This window comes from Dromaius novaehollandiae, chromosome 4 (assembly GCF_036370855.1).
Source record: "Dromaius novaehollandiae isolate bDroNov1 chromosome 4, bDroNov1.hap1, whole genome shotgun sequence".
Classification (NCBI taxonomy): domain Eukaryota; kingdom Metazoa; phylum Chordata; class Aves; order Casuariiformes; family Dromaiidae; genus Dromaius; species Dromaius novaehollandiae.
In genome coordinates, this window is record NC_088101.1 from 56,668,894 (window position 1) to 56,689,412 (window position 20,519).

The following is a 20,519-nucleotide window of genomic DNA, read 5'->3' on the forward strand; positions in this document are numbered from 1 at the left end:
TTAGTCTGACCGCACATTAACTGAATCACAGAATTTCCAGTTTAGAGATGGAGGTATGCTGGCTACCAAGGTCTTTGAGAAAAGTCAAGTTTTGTGCATCTTAGGCTCTGTCTTCCCGAGTACGTAATAGTACCTGGGAACACCACGAAGCACTAGATCCTTTGTATCATTTTTCATCCATTTCAGCTGCACAGGAAGATGAAAGGGTAGGGAGTTTCAAAGCAGAAAAAGCTGCGCAATGAGATGGCATTCCCTGTCAGCCTTAGAGGATAAAAAACTGTTTGGGGTATGTGTGTGTTCTGTGTTGTTTTTTCAATAACCGTGCCTATTTAGGAAAAAGGTCTAAGTGGCATGAAAATTTTGGCAGTCTCAAAGCAGAGAACATGCTTCTAAATAAAGGAAATAGTTTAATGCCCGAAGTATTTAAGAGATGTTAGGAATCTAGTTTTTTAATTTCTACACAATTTGGTCTAGATTTCAAATCCTTCTCACTGCATAGTTTCTGTAGGAATTGTAGGTGTTCAACAGCTCTGAAAATCTGGTCTTTATTGTTTAAATGCCTGAAACTTTAGATAATTTGTTTGAGATTGTTTCGTTAGTTCCTATGGTTTTCCTTGTTTATCAATTACCTTTGTTTTAAGAACATACTGTTAGAAGCAAAAATTTATAGTTTGTAATTTAAATATAAGAAATTTAAGGATAGCATACTTTAATCTGGAATAAATTGTGAAGAAAGGTCACTTGAATTCTGTCTTTTTCATTGACTTTAAAGAACACACCTATGTATCAATGAAAAATAACCTGACTACTCGGAGAATAAAATCAAATGTTTGAGTGAGAAAGATCTTATTGTCTGGTTTGGATAGATATATATTCTGTATTAATATATGCAGATACAGATTTGTATTTTCATTTCAAGATTAATTGTATAACTGAAGAAACCAAACCATGTTTTACATTTTCAAAAAACATTCTAATTTTTAATGTTTTACACAATATATTCCGGATATTCTAATTCCATTATACATTGCCTAGTAGTCTGACTTGTCTTCCTCCTTTGGGTCTTCCTCCATGGCCAGTATGCCCTTCCCACAAATTATTTTTTCTCAACCGCTCTGTATCCCTTTAAATGTTGCTCCACTTTATTACTGTAATTTCTTCCCCAGCTCTTCTCTGACAATATCTGCTCTTGTCATTTATTTACACAGTCTCAGTTGTTATTTTCTTCTAGTGGATGCAGGTAGATGTCTGCTTCTGACTTGTCTCCATCAGTCTGGATTTTCACTGTCCCGGTGCTTTTTCCTGGATATCTCTCTATCAATTTACCTTTATTTTAGCTATTGAAATTCATACTTATCTTTCCTCGTAAGCCAGGCACACACCCTGTTTTCACTGCTGATCCAACTACCCTTTTTCCCGTTATACAGAGCTGTAGCTGACTACATTTTTTCCTTTGCTTACACATCCATACCCCATGTCCAAACACCATTTTCCTCCAGCTGGAATGTTGTTCCAACTCTGATTGTAAAATCTATCCCTTTTTTGGGTGATTGCAATACAAATAACTTCCCATGTTGTCATCTCCCTCATGATATTATTGTATCTCTTCCATTTCATCAGCAGTGTAACTGCTGGTATCATCTACCTTCCCCATCATCCCTATCGCTGTGCCAGTCGTGCCACGTTTTTTTGCCTTTTGTGCCATCATATCAAATTTGGTATTTTTTGCCCATCTTCAATATAATTCAGCACTTTGACATTCCCCAGTTTTTTATTGTCATTTTGTTGCTTCAGCCACCTTTCTTCTGACCTCTTACCTGATTTTTATTTCCTCTTGCATAGTGTCTTCATACATTTCAAGATGTTTCGTCTGTACTCTTTCATAGCATTGCAACCACATTCAGACTGATTTTTGAAGATAAGCTTCTGCCATGAAACCTGCAAGCAAATGGCAGCAAATTCTTACTAATTTGAAGGACATTCGGCATAGGTGCTTTGTTAAACATAATACTTTTTTTTTGTCATTTTTCCATGTTTTGTGCAGTGCTCCCCTTCTTAGACTGTGCTTTTGGAGACAGAATCTGAGCTTGTTTATATGCTCGGAAAACAGCTAGAACAACAGAACAAACAATAGTATCTGAGGAAAAACTTGAACACCATTGACAATAATGGATTTCCTTGTCCCCTTGCTACTCTGTTGTTCCTCAGTATATCTTAAGGAAAACATTAAAAACACCATGTGAAACTGAGATATAGAACTTTTGTCTCTCTTTTTTGTTTTGTTTTGTTTGAGTCAACTGAGATTAACCAACACCTCTGTTTACTTTTCACTCCACTTGTGGATGCAAGTCCAAGTATAAGTCCTATGGGAAAAGCTTCCGTTTTAATTAGTGGACTCCTTTGCTGCCTAGTTGCTGCCTGCTTTCATGTGAGAGGCATGACAGTTTCTTGGAGGGTCTGTGAGAGATTGCCAGGCTCCTGTGACCTTGGAGGTACAGATCTGAGCTCAGGCTCATGCAAAGAGCTTTGATTTCCTCTAGGCTAACTTGTAAGACTTTACTGTCCTTTAGAACAAATGTTATTTCCAATTGAAATAGATGCTGTCTGCAGCCTGGCTTCAAATCTGCTCTCTCTGTAGCAGAAGCAGCTTCCTGGTCAACATTTTGGATCCCATTCTAGGGCCCCCAATTCTTGTCATGTATGGTACAGAGAGTTTACCATCATGCAGGTTGCTAACCTTGATCTCAAACACGTCTGTTTATCAGAAATTTGGATAGAATTCCTTTTTGAATCACTAGAGCAAAGCCTTAGTGGTTAAAAAAAAACAAAAAAAACCCACATATGGTATATGGTAGTATAATACGGTATTAGTTGGGATAGGTTGTCATTTCTGTTGTTTCCTTCAATCTCAAAGGTGGTACCTTTTAATAAATGGCATCTAAATTTTACGCAGTCTCCTGACTTGCTGAGAAGTATTCATAGCTCTCGTATCCTCTGCTCTGTGCAGTGATTATAAGATATATTGCCTTAATAGTTAATAATAATTAATTAATTAATTTCAGACTTTGTTATATAGTTCATTTACCAGACCCTCTAAGAATATTCCATCTGTGCACATTTAGGTACAGGTCAAAGCTTGAAAATCTTCTGAATGTCACATTAGCTGTTTGACTCCCTGAACCAGTTAAGTCCTGTATTTATTTTCAAGAAGAGAAAATGTTGTCATCAGATAAAAAATTCAAGATGCACGTTTAATATGCTCTGGTATGAAATTATACTCTCTTTTTCAGAGATATATAATAACTATAATTTGGGATTTTATTCACTTTAATATAGTGTTCAAATTCAATGAAATTATTGCAAGATTGCTACAGTTATACAGCAACAGCATAAAATAAATGTTTAGTTTTCCAACATATTAAGGGTTTTAATAGCTGCTCGTGTGGATTTCTGGTAAAGGTGTATTTATGTCTGTAAAGATAAGAGGGTTGTTTGTCTTGGAGGGTCATAGCCAGGGAGATGAACAGAAGGAGTGAGATGGGGTCCCTATTAGTTTGTTTTATCTTCTGATGGAGGGGAAAAAAAGGAAACTCATACATACAATAAGAATTTATACTCCTATAAGAATGATCATATAGAGTCTAACCTGGCAACTGGACAGTGGCTGAAAAGGTGCGCTTAGGAGCAGTATAAAAGTGCAACATGTGCAGGTAGTCTTTCCTGTAGGAAGATCTTTCACTTTCTAGCGGTCAGTGGGTTAAGGATTTCCTGAATCTAATTTGAATAGCTGAATAATGAAGGACGAAAAAAAGACTTAAATCTTTTTTTTTTCATTTTTCATAGTGAAATCAAGTTGAGATCATGTTTTGTTTTATTATTAAAACAGCTGATTGAAAAGTGTAGCCACAGATAGGTAATTCTGCTGAGCAAAGAAAGCTGATTTGCTGATTTGTTTCATTTACACAAATGTACTTGTTTTGTGGTAACTGCCATCAAGTAAAATTGGAGAATATTAGTGTGGCAACGCCAAGAAGTATGTGCATATCAGTACCTTCCAAAGCTTGATGCAAATAGATATGACAAATACAACTCTTCTTTTTGCCTTTAAATCAAATCAGACTTTCATGTTATTCTGGTGCTCGAGTTGGTACAGTCATATGTGCCATTGCATTCATTCTCATTGTGAGCAAATATAAGAAACTTGCATTTCTGTACTGGAGTGTTGTTTTCCCTGTTGTCTGAAGAGGATTGTCGTTTTGTTTGACCAGTAATTATGGCTGTGGTGGTAGATGCTGGAAAGTATTAGACAGACATCATTAACCCTCAATATATTCCTGAACATCTTCAGAAATGACATAGAATAATCTTTAGTTGATTTTTTTTCTTTGTTACTTTCCTTTTTCTTTCTTTTTTGTTATTGTGTCCCTCCCTTTTTCCCTCCCTCCCCTCCTTTCTATTTTAAAAAGCAAACTCTGAAATAACATGGATTCAAGCAAGAATTGAACTAGTAATATAGATAGTGAATTTAACATTTCATTATTGTAAGAATGAACTTGAATAGTAGTACACCAAGCATATTTTTGAACTTGAATAAAATCAAATCACACAAAAATGATAAGCTGAGTACCCATTGTCTAGAAAGCATGAAGTACTTTGGCCATTTATTTAGAATATTAGCAGAAGGAAAGCCTAAAACAAATTAAAATAATAATATTACTTTAGAATCTTATCTACAGGAAGATGGAGGTACGTTTTAAGACTAGAGATTTCCTCTCCAGTTTTGTTTTAAACTCCTCTATATTAGTCATCATCTTTTTGTGGCAACCAAAGTTAAACTGATCTTCATAGGCCTAAGCACATTAAATGATGAACTAAACGGACAAGATCTTCCCCCATAACCTTTTAAATTGTAATAACTTTTTAACTAAATATGATACTTCTGAAAACGGTAACTTGGTGAAATAAGGACCTGTCCTTATTCCAAAGCCTGTTTAAATGAGGCGGAGAATTATAGATAAATAAACCTATTGGTCAGTGGTTCTGTGAATGGGGATAGTCTTATTAAAGTATTTTGTAGTACGTTTTCCTATTTTCTTTATTATTTAATCTTATTTCATAACATCCATAGCAGACTTCAGGAAGTTACTTCCTGGAAGATTATTGTATTTTTCAAGCAGTTAAGGTCACAGTCATCCTATTTCAATTTTATGTCTTATAACACCATTTGTGGCTTACACTCCAGAGTGCATTGCCTGTCTGGTCTTATTGAATAAATCTAACTAGGTTATAATGTAATTTTACTGGAGGTAGAGTGCTCCCATATGCCCAGAGCCTTTCCACGCTCAGGCTGCTGAGCTCTAGCAGAAGTTCAGGCCGGTGGCCTGGGAAAGTCAGGCAGGAAAGCTGAAGCTCTTCTTGACAAAGTAGGCTCTATCATTAGTCTGCTTATGAGACCTCGGCAGTTTAAACTTGCCATACAAATTAACTTCCTGCTACTGAAAAATAAATAGGAAAAAATATGATAAGCAGCAAATATTAATGAACAAATCAATTTCTGTGCCTCGATTCCCTCTCCGTAAAATAAGAACAGCATCACTCTACATAAACCCGCCAGAAGTACTTTGAAAATTAACACAGTCGTGAAGCACTCAGGCACTACAATACTAACCACGTATAAAAGCAGAAGCCAAGGGGGAAACTGGTAATACTTTCATCAAAGCAGGATTTTAACAGATTACAATAAATGAGGAGCAAAGCAAATAACAATGAGGAGGAAGAAACATAACAAGTAGCCCCCTGTTAAGGTTTAAGGGAGTAATGCCACATTGTGTTGAATTTGCTGGAATTCAGGTGGTAAAATATTGTGTAGAATATACTTATAGACCTTATTATACAGTGTCCCGATCCAATATCCGGGGGGGGGGGGGGGGGGGGCGGTTCTTAAGATCCCAAGGACGAGATTAAGATGCTAAAACTGGTCGAATATCGTACAACCTTTTAACTTTATTTTCCATGAAGTGGGGAGAAAAGGTGGGGAAAGGTGAAGGGGAGGAGGGAGAGAGAGAGAGAGAGAAAGAGAGATCACCACCCGTGAATCCAGCGGCGTCCCGTTAGTCCCCTTCACCCTGGGTGTAAATTTTAGCGATGCACGTGCAGTAATTACAACTCAAGCAGGGTCCGACCCTAGGTTCCCGCTGAAAAGTTCGGAGCCAAATCAAGGCAAATTAAATAAATAAATTGTAATGACACGCGTGCAGTAGTTACAGCTTGAGTTGGGTGCCTCCAAAGAGGGACCCCAAACAAAGAAATCCCTGGGCAATTATAGCTTTTTCAAATTAAGTTTCCCACCCCTCACGTGGTAGTTCAGACCAATAGTAATTTTTAGGTCTGGGGTCTCCTGCTCCCTATTGGGTCTCATCGTTGCTCCTAGGCAGGCTGTTTTTCTCCCTTATCTTTACTGTTGGGGTTTCTGCTGACAGATGTGTTTTGATTCCTTGGGTCCCACCCTTGTCTCTCAAGGCACAAACACAAAGAGGTGTTGTTCCAGCAATTAGCACTGCCCCAGCAGTGACAGTAGGTGTTATCTTCCAAGGTCCTGATGAAGAGGCTATAATCCAGACCCCCCCACCCCTTAATTAACACTGTCTCAGGAGCGAGAGGAGGCCCTGCTCCCCAGGGTCCCGGCGCCCGAGCAGGCCTCACTTCAAAGCCTTCACATCCTCCCTCCCGGAGTGTGAAGCATGGGAATGCGAACTGCTGGTAACCCCCTTATCTTTCCAGCCTGCACCAGCTCTGGGGCCCTTTCTCACTGAGCTAGGGCCAGGTCCCAAAGTCTCTGCCCGATCATGATCTGGTTCAGCGCAGGCTCAGTGTGTCCCGGGTGGTTGCAGGGAGACCGTTTCGGGGGTCGCAGCAGCTCAGTCCTGTTTCCGCTGGGAACAGGTGGCTTGTTCGGGGTTATGGTTTGCTTGCACCTTACGTACCAAGAAATGTTTAAGGCAAAAGTTCACTCATCTGTCCGCCACATACAGATACACGCAAGATGAAACAAATTGAAGCTTCCTGGGCGACCTTAATTTGGGCATTTCCAGATTTCTGAAAGTTTTCGTTTGTATTTGTTAATAATTTTTTACAAGTTTTACTGTTAATAATACTTTGTGCCTGGCAGTCACAAACATTGTATAGAAGCAGATGTAACAACGTATTGATTTTGCCTTTTCCATTAGAAAATGTGTTGTTATCTAAATCAATAAATCAGTATATAATTCCTGTTGAATAGTTATTCACTGCCAAAAATATAGCCTGGTTGTTGTTTTTCCTCAGGTTTTTCTACCCTGTTGTTATATTTCCCAGTATTATATATGGAAGAATAGGACTGTTTAAATTTCGAATTAAGGAGTATTAGTGCAGATTATACATGCTTTTTACAATTCCCTTATCTTCCTTCCTTCTCAGAAAAAGGCACGACTCTCTCCATTTCCCATTGGTAGTCATGAAACCTTAGGCATTGTATTTTAAAGCATGATTTCCCAAATTATGTTCTTTACTTCTATTACTATCTAGTATACTTTTGAAAACTCACTCTCTTTACACGCTGGATGTGCTTGGGAATGATAGCAATTGAATTACATTGTATAAGATGTGATCTATATATATATTTATTTATTTATTTTTGTCTCTCGCTCTTTAAATAGCATTGTCACAGTCTTACCTCAGATGTGGATACAGTAGTATCAATCTAAGATCTGCAATATTGGCATCATTATTTTTAGAAAGGACATAGCTATAGTGATATAAAGTATCTTTGTATAAGCATGGCTGCATTTCATCAAGTGTGTCCTTTTCTGCATCCAACTTGAACAGCTGGGGCCTCTGCTGTCCAGCTGTTTGTGGCTGCACAGCAGGCAGAGGTTACTTGTTTCACAATACAGTCAGCAGAATAGAAATGCAAGTTCTGACTACTCTGCTAGAGTAAAGTTAGCAATCACTTCAAAGCATTAAGTTAATTAAGTTAGCAATTAAGTTAAATTTGCTAGTTTTATACTTAAGTGGGTTAGTTTGAGTCACACTGGCTGTACACTGAAGAAGTACCCTCAGGTACGAATACAGTTCCAGTCATCCAGGGATCATAGATCTTGGATTTCCATCAATTTGCAAAACGATCCTGTCTTTAAGTACTGAGCAGGTTTCATTGTTTTACCTATAAGAGTACAGCTGAAGCCTTAAGATGCTATTTCTGTATGCTTGTATTTTATTGAATATTGAATTATTTGATTTGCTTGTTTTATCTAGACTTATACCATGGCCCTTTTCTCATTTCTATTAAAAAACCCAAAGTCCCAAAACAAAAAACATTTCAAAATTCTTCCCTTTTCACCAGCAACATGCTCTTGCATAATGATGAGCAACTACTACTGAAGAAAAAAAAAAAAAAAAAAAAAAAAGAAAGAAAAAAGAAAAAAGAAAAACTTTCTGCCTATTGGCTTTAATTGCTGGGAAAAGCAAAAATAATTGATTGCTTTACCAAAAGCTTCATATATCCTTGGAGATAATGTTGCTTAGCTGGCATAATTCAAGATCTGCTAGCTTATCTGCTATACTTATGGTCTGCTTTTGTACCTTGAATTTCATCCAACCAAGGGACAACGTGTGCAGTTCAGCATCAGAGTCCACAGGCCTAAGTGAAGCTTGCCTAGAATTCCCCTGCCTAGCTGCTGTCTGAGATCTTTGGGAGTGCTGTGGACAGTAGAAACTTTAATGGGAACAATCATTATCTGAACTTTTCCATAAGCCTGCTGAATTTCCATCCTTAGACACTGGATGGGAGCATTTCAGAGAAGCAAAAGAAATACACTGTAGAGTTGGGCAGCTCATTTTCATTAGACAAATCTTCAGAACCCCCGGGACATCATGATTAAGAAGTAATCTTAAATCAGGTTGATGTATAATCACATTAATGTATAATCTATATTTGTCTGTTATTTTTCTGTAAACTTCTTATTGCCCAGAATCTCCAGGTGACTTCAGTCACACTTCTGCTTGCCAGCACCACAAGCCATGCACATGCTTTGGCTATTAGCTATGAAAAAAAGCATTTATCTTCAAGAAAAAGATACTTCTGCATTATTATTTGTCAGTAATAAAATGAAGACTTTTTTGATTTTTGAAAATCTGACAGTCCTTCCTATTTTCATGTACCCATAAAAGTTTGCTCTTCTGTATTTTCTGTAAATTCCTTTTCACTTCACCACTAGTGTTCTTGCACTCACTATTTTTAGATATTAGGCTAGCTACTGTGTTCTTCTTTATACTTTGTTCTAGATAAGGTAACTTCCTCAAATGAAATATATATATATATATATATGTTATTGCTTATAGGATGGAATGGGAAATTTGAGAGTCACTAAAAAAGGAATACGACTTGAAGGAATATCTGAATTTCTACTTCCACTATATGTGAAAGAAATCCATTCCAGAAAGGTATGTTTTGCATCTTTTTTTCTTAACTTAATTTACGGTCAATATAAATGAATTTTTTCAGCCTCAAATTACCAACTTTCATTCTTACACCTCCTAAACTAGCAATCTGTAGAGTTTTGTTTTGAGGATATGTTAAAAGAGAAAGCTGCCTTCATGTCAAAAATGAGTTCTTCTGAAACTTTGCTTGCCTCCAGAAAGAAATTTCTTACACTTAAGAAAGGAGTCTCAAAGCATATATATTTTATACTTGAAATGACCTTAGCATTGGAAATGGAACCTTTGATGTAAACTCTAGAAATCCAGGATTGATGATGTAATGTCTGCAAAATGCAGTGAAATAAATGAAGGATTTTATGTATGCTTAAGTAGCTCAACCTGAGTCCTTTCTGGTTTTAGCTAGTGTGATTTTTTTAAATGGGTAAAAGCAATCTTACTAAACTGCATAATGTCTCTAAGATGGAATTTTTCAGAACAAACCATTTGTAATATTGTTAAATGTAATTGTTTTATCATTTAGCAGCAGGTTATAGAGAGGAAAAAAGAAAATCAAGATACTATGTATTCAGAAGTTCAATATTACTCCTTTTGACTCAGTCATGCTGGTTTGTATAATATCATAGATCTATTAAAAATCATTTTGCAATATTTGAAATCTGTTAAGTCCTTGCTACCATACAAGTGATAACCTATGAACAGAGAGGAATGTTATAATGGTTTTCAGTCAATCAAATGCAAGGAATTTTAATAATACAAAAATTGACAGGAGTGCAGGACACTTTTATACCCTAAATGCTTTTGTGGAAAATTCTTCCTTCTTTACAGTCTGTTGAAATTTCTCTTATGTGCATAAAAATATGTCTCAAGTACATTCATAAATGATGTCATGACAGTTTCCAACTTCTCTTAATTATTTTATTCTTAATTATGTTAATAGATGTGTGAGATGAACAGCTAGTCTCTTTGTCTTCTTTTACTGTAAAACTAAGCTCCTTCAATGTTTAACAGAGTTGCAATATTGGCCTAGGTAATGGAAATATTCTATAATATTTAATTAACAGCATATCCATTGATAATGTCTGATTTTTATCACTTTATTAAGGAGATAATATTCTTTTACTTTTTGATTTAGTAAGGACAAACTGTGCTTTCTAAAATTGGAAAGGCATCTACAGGGAAAATGGTTTTTATTCCAGCCATGGAAAGGACTGAATACCTCTAAAATAATTTCTATGATCTTTTAATATTTCCTTTATGGTTTTGAAATTATAGAATTTATCATATTAACCAACATACTTTCAGTTTTTATATCTATTTCTAATCTTAATATCAAATATATTAAAAAATAATCTTTAAAATCATGCCTAAAGCATGAGCCTGTCCAGTGTAAATATTCCCATACGTGGAGTTTATGACGTTTGTGTAAAATTCCCAGGCTGTATAACCTGTATACCCACCCTTCGAGGAGCACACTTTTTTTCCTAGAAATTACAGATGGTCATTAATGGTGTGTTTATTTTTTGTCAGTTCCTACTCACAGGTGGATGGTGTCTATTATTGTACCGGTTCCAGTTACTGTACATGATAGTTACGATTTGGGCTATTTGCTTGCAGAGGGCTTCATATTGCAGAACATTGGTTCTTTTAAAGTAAATGTGGAAACTTCTGTTTCAAGTGAGATTAATGAGGCATCCAAGCAGGGTCCTAATTTCATGCAGAGCTGCTAGCCAACCTGAGGAAAAAATGCATGGAAATGTCAAGTGTTACAAAGGAACTGAACACAAAGTCTACTGGTAGACTAACATAGGTTACCGTAGTCCTATAAGGCTGAAGGAAAAAAAACATAGGCCTGTTAATAAGTGCCCTCAAACCAACAGAAGAAAACAGGTAGAATAGATCAGTATCTGGACAAGTATCTCAACTAAAATTTTACTTTTGGTGTCACAGACCTATTCAGGTCTAACATTAGAACACTTGTTATCTAGCTTAAAAAGTGTTATGTATGTAGATTTAGTTATCATCTTGCAGAGCTTGTGAATCCTGTGCACATCCCAACTCTTCACCAACTTGTTCAGCAGTTACTGCGCTAAAGTTCTAGTAACTCGTGGCACTCGCAAACGTGAATGGCACAGAGGGACACGGGGGAAAAACACTCTGGAGCTGTGCTTAGCTTGAAAGTAGGTGTTCGAGATGTCTCTGCATGTGGCGTTCCCAGGCATGTGGCATCTGCATGTGGCATTAGCTGCTCTGTCACTTGGGGAACTGAACTCGATGCCAGAGACATCTTAAGTGTGAGTTAAGTTTCTGAGCTCTCATTTTAGGCAGTAGAGATCTAGTCAATACAGGCAGTGGATTTGGAAGAGCTCTTCTGCTTAGCAGCTCTTAGTGTCCATTTTGGATGATGCAGGAGCAGAACTCTTTTACCCCTTTTCCATATAAGCAGTGATGATTTAAGTATGGTGCATAAGGGGGTTAAAACATACCAGGGCATCAAAATTTGAAACTGATATCTTTGCAGTCTTTTACATGCATATGTTGCTTATTTATTTCCTTTATTTCCTGGAAGGAGAATTTGCTCTTTAAGCAAATTTACTCGTTTGCATTTAAGAAAAGGAAACATTGAAATGAAATCATTTGATTAACACTCAAGACAAACTGTAACAGGTTCAGTAATATTTTTGTGGAAGGGGTGTTCTTGCTGTGCATTAGCAACCTAGATCATAGAATGACCATGAGGGGACGCTCAGCCCTCCAGCCCGGGCCTTCACTACTGCCCCAGTACTCAGCACAAGGCAGAGTAAGGTGGGAAGACCTATGCTATTACCATCAGTATGAGGTGGTTGGTACAGTACTGTGGCTAAGACGTGGTAGTGCAGTTTTTCTGCATATACTGGAGCTACCTTTTAATTAGCTAGATTTGATGCTGATAAAATGTATTTCCTGATAGCACAGGATTCAGCTCCAATTCTGATGGTGAGCTAATTTGGATAATGATCCTGGGTGATCTGTGGGGCAGCTAGCCTGAATGGAGGTGCATGATGTTCAGGGTAGCGAAGTTTATGCGTGTAAAATTCACATACACTCACACATGCTGAAATCACCCCTTTGGTCTGCGCCATACCTTGATCCTGAGATCAAATCACTTATGCAGGGGTGAATGCAGGCGTGAAGCTGCCTTTAACAGAGGAAATGTTTTGAGCTTTGTACATAGCTTGAAAAAGGGCCTTTATCTTGCAATTTCTTCATTAAAATGAATGATATCCTTCATTCTTTCATTTCATTCATTTTCATTTCATTTCCGTCTTCATAAAGATTTAAAATCCTGAATATTAAACGTAAATGCTAAAATAGTTTGAGTTCAACTGACTAAGTTGATTGGAGAATGGATATCTGAGTTCTTTAAAACAAAACAAAACAACCTTTAAATAATATTTTCTCCTGCCAGTGTATACAATTTACTATGGAAAAGTAATATAATTAGAAAGAAACAATAGAAAAATTCACATCTTAGGTAAACAGAATATTCATTCATGTTTTGGCTGTAGAAGTTGCATAAATTAGATGGCTGCTCACTCAGAGGTGCATTTTCCCTAATTTCTGTCATCTTGCTTTGCCCTTTCTGCTGCATTCTGCCTGTGTGGGTTTTGCGGACACAGATAACTGAAAAAAGTAAAAATTCCATGAAACATGGCTAACATATCCTACCTAAAACTTCTCATTTTCACAAAAAATACATTTTTAATGTAGTTTTGTCAAAAGTGTTTTCATCAAATGAATGAAGTTCATATTAGAACTTGAACTGACACATCAGAACTTGAATAGATAAGGACTCTTTTGATCCTGAAATGATATCTTTGTGTCTCTGAAACAAGGATACGCGTATTTTTTTATAAAGTGATTTTTATTGAGAATTTCATTTTGATCAAGACTAGTCTAGATTTAGATATTCAATCAAATTGCTAGTCTGAAAACAGGAAGTTTGGTTAAGAGAATGTTACATATCTCTCTAAATTTCTTTTCCATTTTTATATCATTTGCATTGATCCAGGTGCAAGCAATCCAGACTAATGATATACCCCCAAAAAAAGTAATAAGATGTATGACATCAAGTAACATGTAATGCAAAGACCTGAATTATTACACTGTTTCAGACCTTCTGAATTCATTTTCTTTATCATCCAATACTGCTGCGGTTGTGAATGGAAACAATCGGTGTAGAGTTTTATTAGTTTGTCATATAACAGTAAAAAGTAATGCAGAATGTTTTCTTCAGAATTTATTTTAGATTTGTTGATCTCTCTCATTCACACATGCAATGCTTGTAAGTGTTGAAGGAAATCCAAGTTTTCATTCAGTATTTTTCCTTATAGATGAAAGAAGTAACTCATTGTGTCATGCTATCATGGTCTTTCTATACAGTTAACAAGGTTAAAAGTATACTCTCCAGGCTTAGATCATGTGTTTTCAATAGAAAATGTTAGGGAACACATTATGTAATGATTTAGTTGAAAATCATTAAAAAAGAGGTCAAGAAAGCAAAAACATTGACTACATATAAACTTGTAACTGAACACATACAACTCTGAAAACTTGCTGTATATCTTGTATTTTTAAATATGTGATTGTCTTTCTGAGAATAAATAATATTTTTTCCCAAACCTGAGCAATCTTAGCAAAAGGTATTTGACAGTACATTTATTTTTTCATCCTTTCTCCAAGTGTATATCATCATCAATATAGAGTTAATCTTTGTGAATTCAGGCCAGCACGTGTTTAGGTTTGTATTTAGGTCTTACATGCCTCTGTGTGAAGGCCTGAGTTCTCTTCTTGACGTAAGATTTGATTTGATTTGATAAGATTTGATCTGACTCCTTAACAACCTGACCTGAAAGTTGATTTTTTGTAAGTTCCACAGTATGGATGAATATTGTGGTCACAGCAAAAATTCTACTTCTGTGTTTCCTCCAGATCTTTTCTTTGACTTCTTGGAATTTCTTAAATGTTATTTGGTAGGCTTTCTTTGCCTTTGTTATCATGATGGCAAATCTTGATGGCAGTACTTTCTGGCTTTAGTGCAATGTTGAATCTGTTTCAGGTTAGTTAAAGAGCAAAATATTCAGTTATTAGAGGAAATCTTTCTACTTCCAGCAGCTGTTTTTAGGCTTACACTGATAGCTGAGCTGTTGACCTATGGCCTTGCATTTTCTTCCAATGTGTCAGTATGCACCTTTATCATTTAAGAACGGGTCCATGTTCTGAACTGTCTTCACAGACTAACTAGATTTCTGCTTACAGAAATAGCCAAGTATTTCTGATAACTGTTGCTCATATGAGGTTAACATAGTGATGGAGTTATTTTAAAATCCCATTTACTAGATCAATATTTAGAAAGATATTTCAGTTATAAAACATGCATAAAATTCCATCTAGTGTGGGTAAAAGTTGAATATCAGTAATATTGATTATGAACCAACCGTCAGGGTAGTTTATATCATAAATGCTTCTTTGAAAAATGTGAGAAATTTGTGAGTTGTCTGAGACTCTTGTAAGTTACAAAGGTGTTAGTTTTTCTGCCACTGCTTTTTTATGCATGTAATTACCCTGGTCTTGTGTTGATATAGTATCTGGTTTCTGCATTTGATTGTGCTAGTAGGATTACTGGTTGCCCAGAGAGGTTGTGGAGTCTCCATCCTTGTAGATATGCAAAAGCCATCTGGACAGGGTCCTGGGAAATGTGCTGCAGGTGACCCTGCTTGAGCAAGGGGGTTGGACTAAATGATCTCCAGAGGTCCTTCCAACTTCAACGATTCTGTGATTCTATGATTTCTTGGCTAGAGCAGAAATATATTTTTTAACTTACATAGAAATACTTTTCTTTGCTTCTCAACAGTCTGTTTTATAGAAATCCTATGGAAGGTAATAGTTTAATGAAATTTTTAAGTACCTCTTGCACAAAACGTAGAATCATAGAATAATTTAGGTTACAAGGGTCATCTGGTCTGGCTACCTGGACAAAGCAGTGCCTGCTTTGAAGCTGCATGAAGAAGGCACATTACCCACGACTATCAAATGCCCTTATGCATACACCTTCTGGTCTCAGGGACCAGTGCATGATCAGTTTGGTGAAGTTGTCATGCCTGAAATGTGTTCATAATCAGTTGTAATATCCTACAGAGTTTTCGTTTTTGCTGGCTTTATGGTTGGGGGGGAGAAACTCACCTCTTCCCCCGCCTCCAGCATATTCTTCTAAAAACTTAAGGCCAAATTGTTTCCTACATACAGCCTACTTTCTGCTCCATAAGATGCCCCATTGCCATATAGTAAAACCAGCATGAGAGTCCTGCACTCTTACCAATACTGAGGGATGAAGATACCAGGGAAAACCCAATTAGGAGATGTAGTCATTTTCCACCTTTTTTATACTACCAAAGAATCAAAAACACACCTAAGATTCTGCCCCCTTTATTGTTCAATGTAAAGTACCATGCTTGTTTCTGCAGCTGCATGTCTCATTCCTCTCCGGTAAAGTCTGAAATGCTGCCAATTCTTTTTTCTGATACCTACTTTTCAGATTTGCCTTTGGGAATCACTCACCTGTCAGTGAGAATAAAGTCATTACTATGGCATAAAGGGTGCCCTAAGTGGCTGTGGCTGTCAACATGGTGCAGTTCCAATGAACTGAGTGCCCAGTGTCAGTTTATTGGCTAAGAACATGATATAAGGTATTCTTAATCACAAGTTTTGCCAAGGGAGAAGTCACTCTTATATTTGTTGGTGGTCTCTGTGGGGACTGCCATTCTGAAATTGAGTTGGCTGTTCTCCACTCTTTGCTGACAGCTGATAAGACCTTCATGAAAGATGACTTTGCCCTTGTTTTGTTATACTTCACTGAAACTTGTCTGGGGGTCACCCAATTGTACAACTCTATCTTTTGAACACATCATTTTTTCATGTCACCCTGGTAATCCACTTATGATTACAGTGATTTGTTGTTCATCCAAGGAGGATGTCTACTTTTTATGCTGAAAAATCTGAGTTGATATTACCCAAACTTTTATTTTGGTTGATTACAGTTCCTGAACAAAGTCATGAGTGGCCTAAATCCACCCAGTTTTTATACCAGCCTGAGGAACAGATTTTGATTGGGAACATTTCTTCAGAATGATGTGGAACAATTAAAGAAGTAGCGTCTGTTTCTTCTGGGGTTTTATTTTTGTTTTGGTATCAAATGCATCTTCAGTTTTAAAATATTTCCTTGATTGTAATGCATCTGTATTCCCCTAGGAGAAATTTCAGTGAAACTCTGTGATATTTCAGTTTGATCATCATATCCCATGTCTGATCCTAATACTCAAAGTGATTGTTTTGAGTTGTTTTGGCTGTATGGACTTCTGCTCTGTAGAAACCATAGAACTTTGGATGCACAGATAAAAAGAATTAAAAAAAGGGAGCTGTCGTTGGGGACAGGGAGGTTTCATGTAAACCATTAAGCACAAAAAAGTACATAATTTGTCACACAAAAACCTGCTAATCTCTTAGTCCTGACTTGAGGACAGCTGAGGTGATTTGAAATATATTTCTTTAAATCTGGCTCTGCTATGCCTTGCTCATAGATATCAAAGGTAATGACGAAGTTTCACAAAAACATTATAAACCGTATGTTGTTTAAGTTAGGAAAGCAACATTATATTCCTACAGTAAGGAACACACATGCAATAACATTAAATATCTAATATTCCAGAGAGCCATCAGCATGAATTTACAAAGGGGAAATCATGCCTGACCAACCTGATAGCCTTCTGTGAAGAGATGCCTAGCTTGGTGGATGAGGGGAGAACAGTGGATGTTGTTTATCTTGACTGGAGCAAGACTTTCAACACTGTCTCCTATAACATCCTCGTAGATAAACTCATGAAGGTGTGGGCTAGATAAGATGATAGTGAAGTGGACTCAAAACTGGCTGAACTGCTGGACTCGAAGGATTGTCGTCAGTGACACTGGTCCGGCTGGATGCCAGTCACTAGTGAAGTTCCCCAAGGGTGGATACAGGGGCCTGTATTGTTTAACATCTTCATGAATGAGCTGGATGATGGGACAGAGTGAACCATGAGCAAGTTGCATATGGTACAAAACTGGGAGGACTGGCTGATAGACCAGATAATTTTGCTGCCATTCAGAAGGACCTCAGCAGGCTGGAGAAAAGGGCAGACAGGAACCTCAGGAAGTTCAACAAAGGGAAGTGCCAAGTCCTGCACCTGGGGAGGGATCACTCCAGGCACAAGCACAGGCAGAGGGCTAACAGGTTGGAAAGGAGCTTTACAGAAAAAGATCTAGGGGTGCTGGTGGACACCGAGTTGAGCATTAACAAGCATGGTCAATGCCCTTGCAGCAAAGAAGGGGCCACAAAGATGCTTTAAGGGATTGGAGTATCTGGCATAAGAGGAAAGAGTGAGAGTGCTGGGATTGTTTAGCTGGGAGAAGGGAAGGCTCACGCTTACCAATGTCTGTAATACCTGGGGTGGGCGGAGTTCTCACTGGTGCCCAGTTACAGGACAAGAGACAATGGGCACAACTTGAAATACAGGGAAATTCCACTGAAAAATAAGAAAAATCTTTTTTACTGTAAGGATGATTGGACAGGATGGAAGGTATCTCCATCCTTGGAGATATTCAAAACCTGACTGGTCATGTCCCCGGGCAACCTGCTTTAGTAGATCCAGGTTTTAGTAGGGAGCTTGGAATAGATGGTCTCCAGAGGACCCTTCCAGCCTCAGTGATTTTGTAATCCTATGAAAAGTCTAGATATGTAAATTACTGATAGTGTCAGTAAAACCTGCTCTTTTCAGTTTGCTGTCTTCATAAGCAAGTCCAGAAATAAGTAGTTTCATTTGTGATGGAGTATGTTCTGGACAAAAGAAAAAGAAATTTATTTATTTAAGAAGAATAAAAAAAGAAAAATAATGAAAATATAGCTGTTTTAACTGTTCATAGTTGTAATTATTTCCAACTCAGTAATAATAACATTCTTTCTTTTTTTATGATTCATACCATATGAATCTCAAAAGTATTGGATGAAATAGATCAAAGACAGAGCTTTGAAAATGAATACAAGAAGGACTTTTAAGATATTCATTCTGAAACAGAAATCGTCTTAGTTAATATATAGTTTCTTTAAATGCAGGCCTACTTGCTAAATTAGTTTTAACCATTAAATAATTATATAGACAAATTTATTTCATATTTTGAAATAAAACAGAAATATTGGTCATAGGTAGTAGAGTCCTTTTTGCTTGATCAGCCTTGCTTTCAGTATACCATGTATTTTGTATTATGATTTAACACTTCAAAAATATCTGTTATCAAAGTATAAAAAGTAGACAAGCCATTCATAATCTGGAAAAATAAGCAACAATAAGATTTAAAAACCAAAATGTATGTTGTTGTAAAGGAGCTGTGAATGTTCAAGTGCAAGTCATGAAACAATTTTTGTTTTAATAACATCTTATGTAAAGTGATAGAAGCTTATTTCTGGATTTTGATGAACCAGTTTAGAAGAATAATTCTTCTAATTTTACATCTATTTAGATACGATGTCAGACCTTTGTTATATTAGACTAATTTTTTTCCTGTTATTGTTCTCAGCGTTTCTGCATTCCATCAAGAAGAATTAAATTCCTAATAGAAAAAAATTGCATTTTAATTGTAAAGGAAATACTGCACACAATTTGCTAAGTGTCGTATATGAGAATAGGGAAAATTAATAAATATATTGAAGTTTAGAATGAAGAAAATAAGAATGAATCTTACCTATATTCCAAACTCTCTGTCTACCAGTAGTGAAATTCCTGGTATAAAATATAGTGTAATCTTCACATCTTTTTTGTCATTCCCTAATTAGAAGACCATTCTTCTCCTATAGGGGCAAATTGCTTCTTCCTCCACAGCTTGTGACAGCTGACTACCACAAGTAGATATTGTGCTTGCAGGATGGTATTTATAATATTGCCCATCTCTTCTTTGAAATGAGCTTTCTATTTTTTTCTCTGTTCAGTAAGAACTGAGTTGGTTTTGCTATTTTAAAATTTACAACATTCTTTCATTTTTCAATTTTTCTACACATATCTATATATGCATATATAGATATCAGACGCGCACACACAAACATATATATACATATATGTATATAAAAAAAAATTTTTTTTTGCATTAATCTGTTTTCATTTTTGTGTCCAGGGCCAGCTGGCAACATTTTAAAGTTACTCGTTGGTCTTAAGAATGGGAACCTTTTATTCTAGAGACCAAGCATGCTTTTGGACTGTACATTGTGGTTCCTTTCTTGTCATAAGAACTAGATCACAGTATAATCCTCTAGTTTCTGAAACAGCTTGTCACCAGTGATGAAATTTTCAGCTTTGAAAATGCATTTATAGGGTATTGTTTGTTTGGGTTTTACTGTGCCCTGAAGGAGTTTCCCATCCATCTAGTAGTGTGACTTAAACTTCAAACTTTTTTATATCTGAACTCCCTTCTTCAATGACTTCAAAATTGCATTTTTCTTGTGCTGCCAGATAATTTCCGAAAAAATTGCCCAGCTTCCATCAGTTTCAGGAAGGCCACCTGGCTGCAACATTACCTGTAATGAGGAAGGATCAAGCTTTCTTCCTCAAGAGTTAAAACAAGGTAGGGAGGGTAAATAAATACAAGAAGTGCCATAAGCATTTTAATAAAGTAGTTTGAATTGTGAAGATATTTGCAGGTGAAGTAAATAACGTGCTTTAGAACCAAAACTATCCTTTTCTTGTTTCTTGTGCTGCCTACAATAAGGAGAAACATTAGTAATACTCAGTGCTAATAAATCTTAAATATGATGTTAATTCAGTCCTTCCTTATAAAAGACTGGTGGGGTAATAATTCTTCTTTTCAGATGTAAAATAAATAAGCACCATTTTCATCACCTTGCGCTTTATGTGCTTGAATATTTACTGGCACTGTTACTCCAAAGCAGTTTTGAAGTTATTCTTTGGAGAAATGAAGGGCGAGGA

At 36.6% G+C, this 20,519-nt stretch overlaps 1 protein-coding gene across 1 annotated transcript in view; it reads left to right on the plus strand.

Annotated features, from left to right (window-relative positions):
• SGCZ (sarcoglycan zeta) overlaps positions 1-20,519 on the plus strand; it is a 474,057-nt gene that overhangs the window by 342,495 nt on the left and 111,043 nt on the right. The window contains exon 3 of the mRNA XM_064511117.1: positions 9,379-9,480. Within this exon, the coding sequence (XP_064367187.1) occupies positions 9,379-9,480 (102 nt within the window). The remainder of the gene's footprint in view (positions 1-9,378; positions 9,481-20,519) is intronic.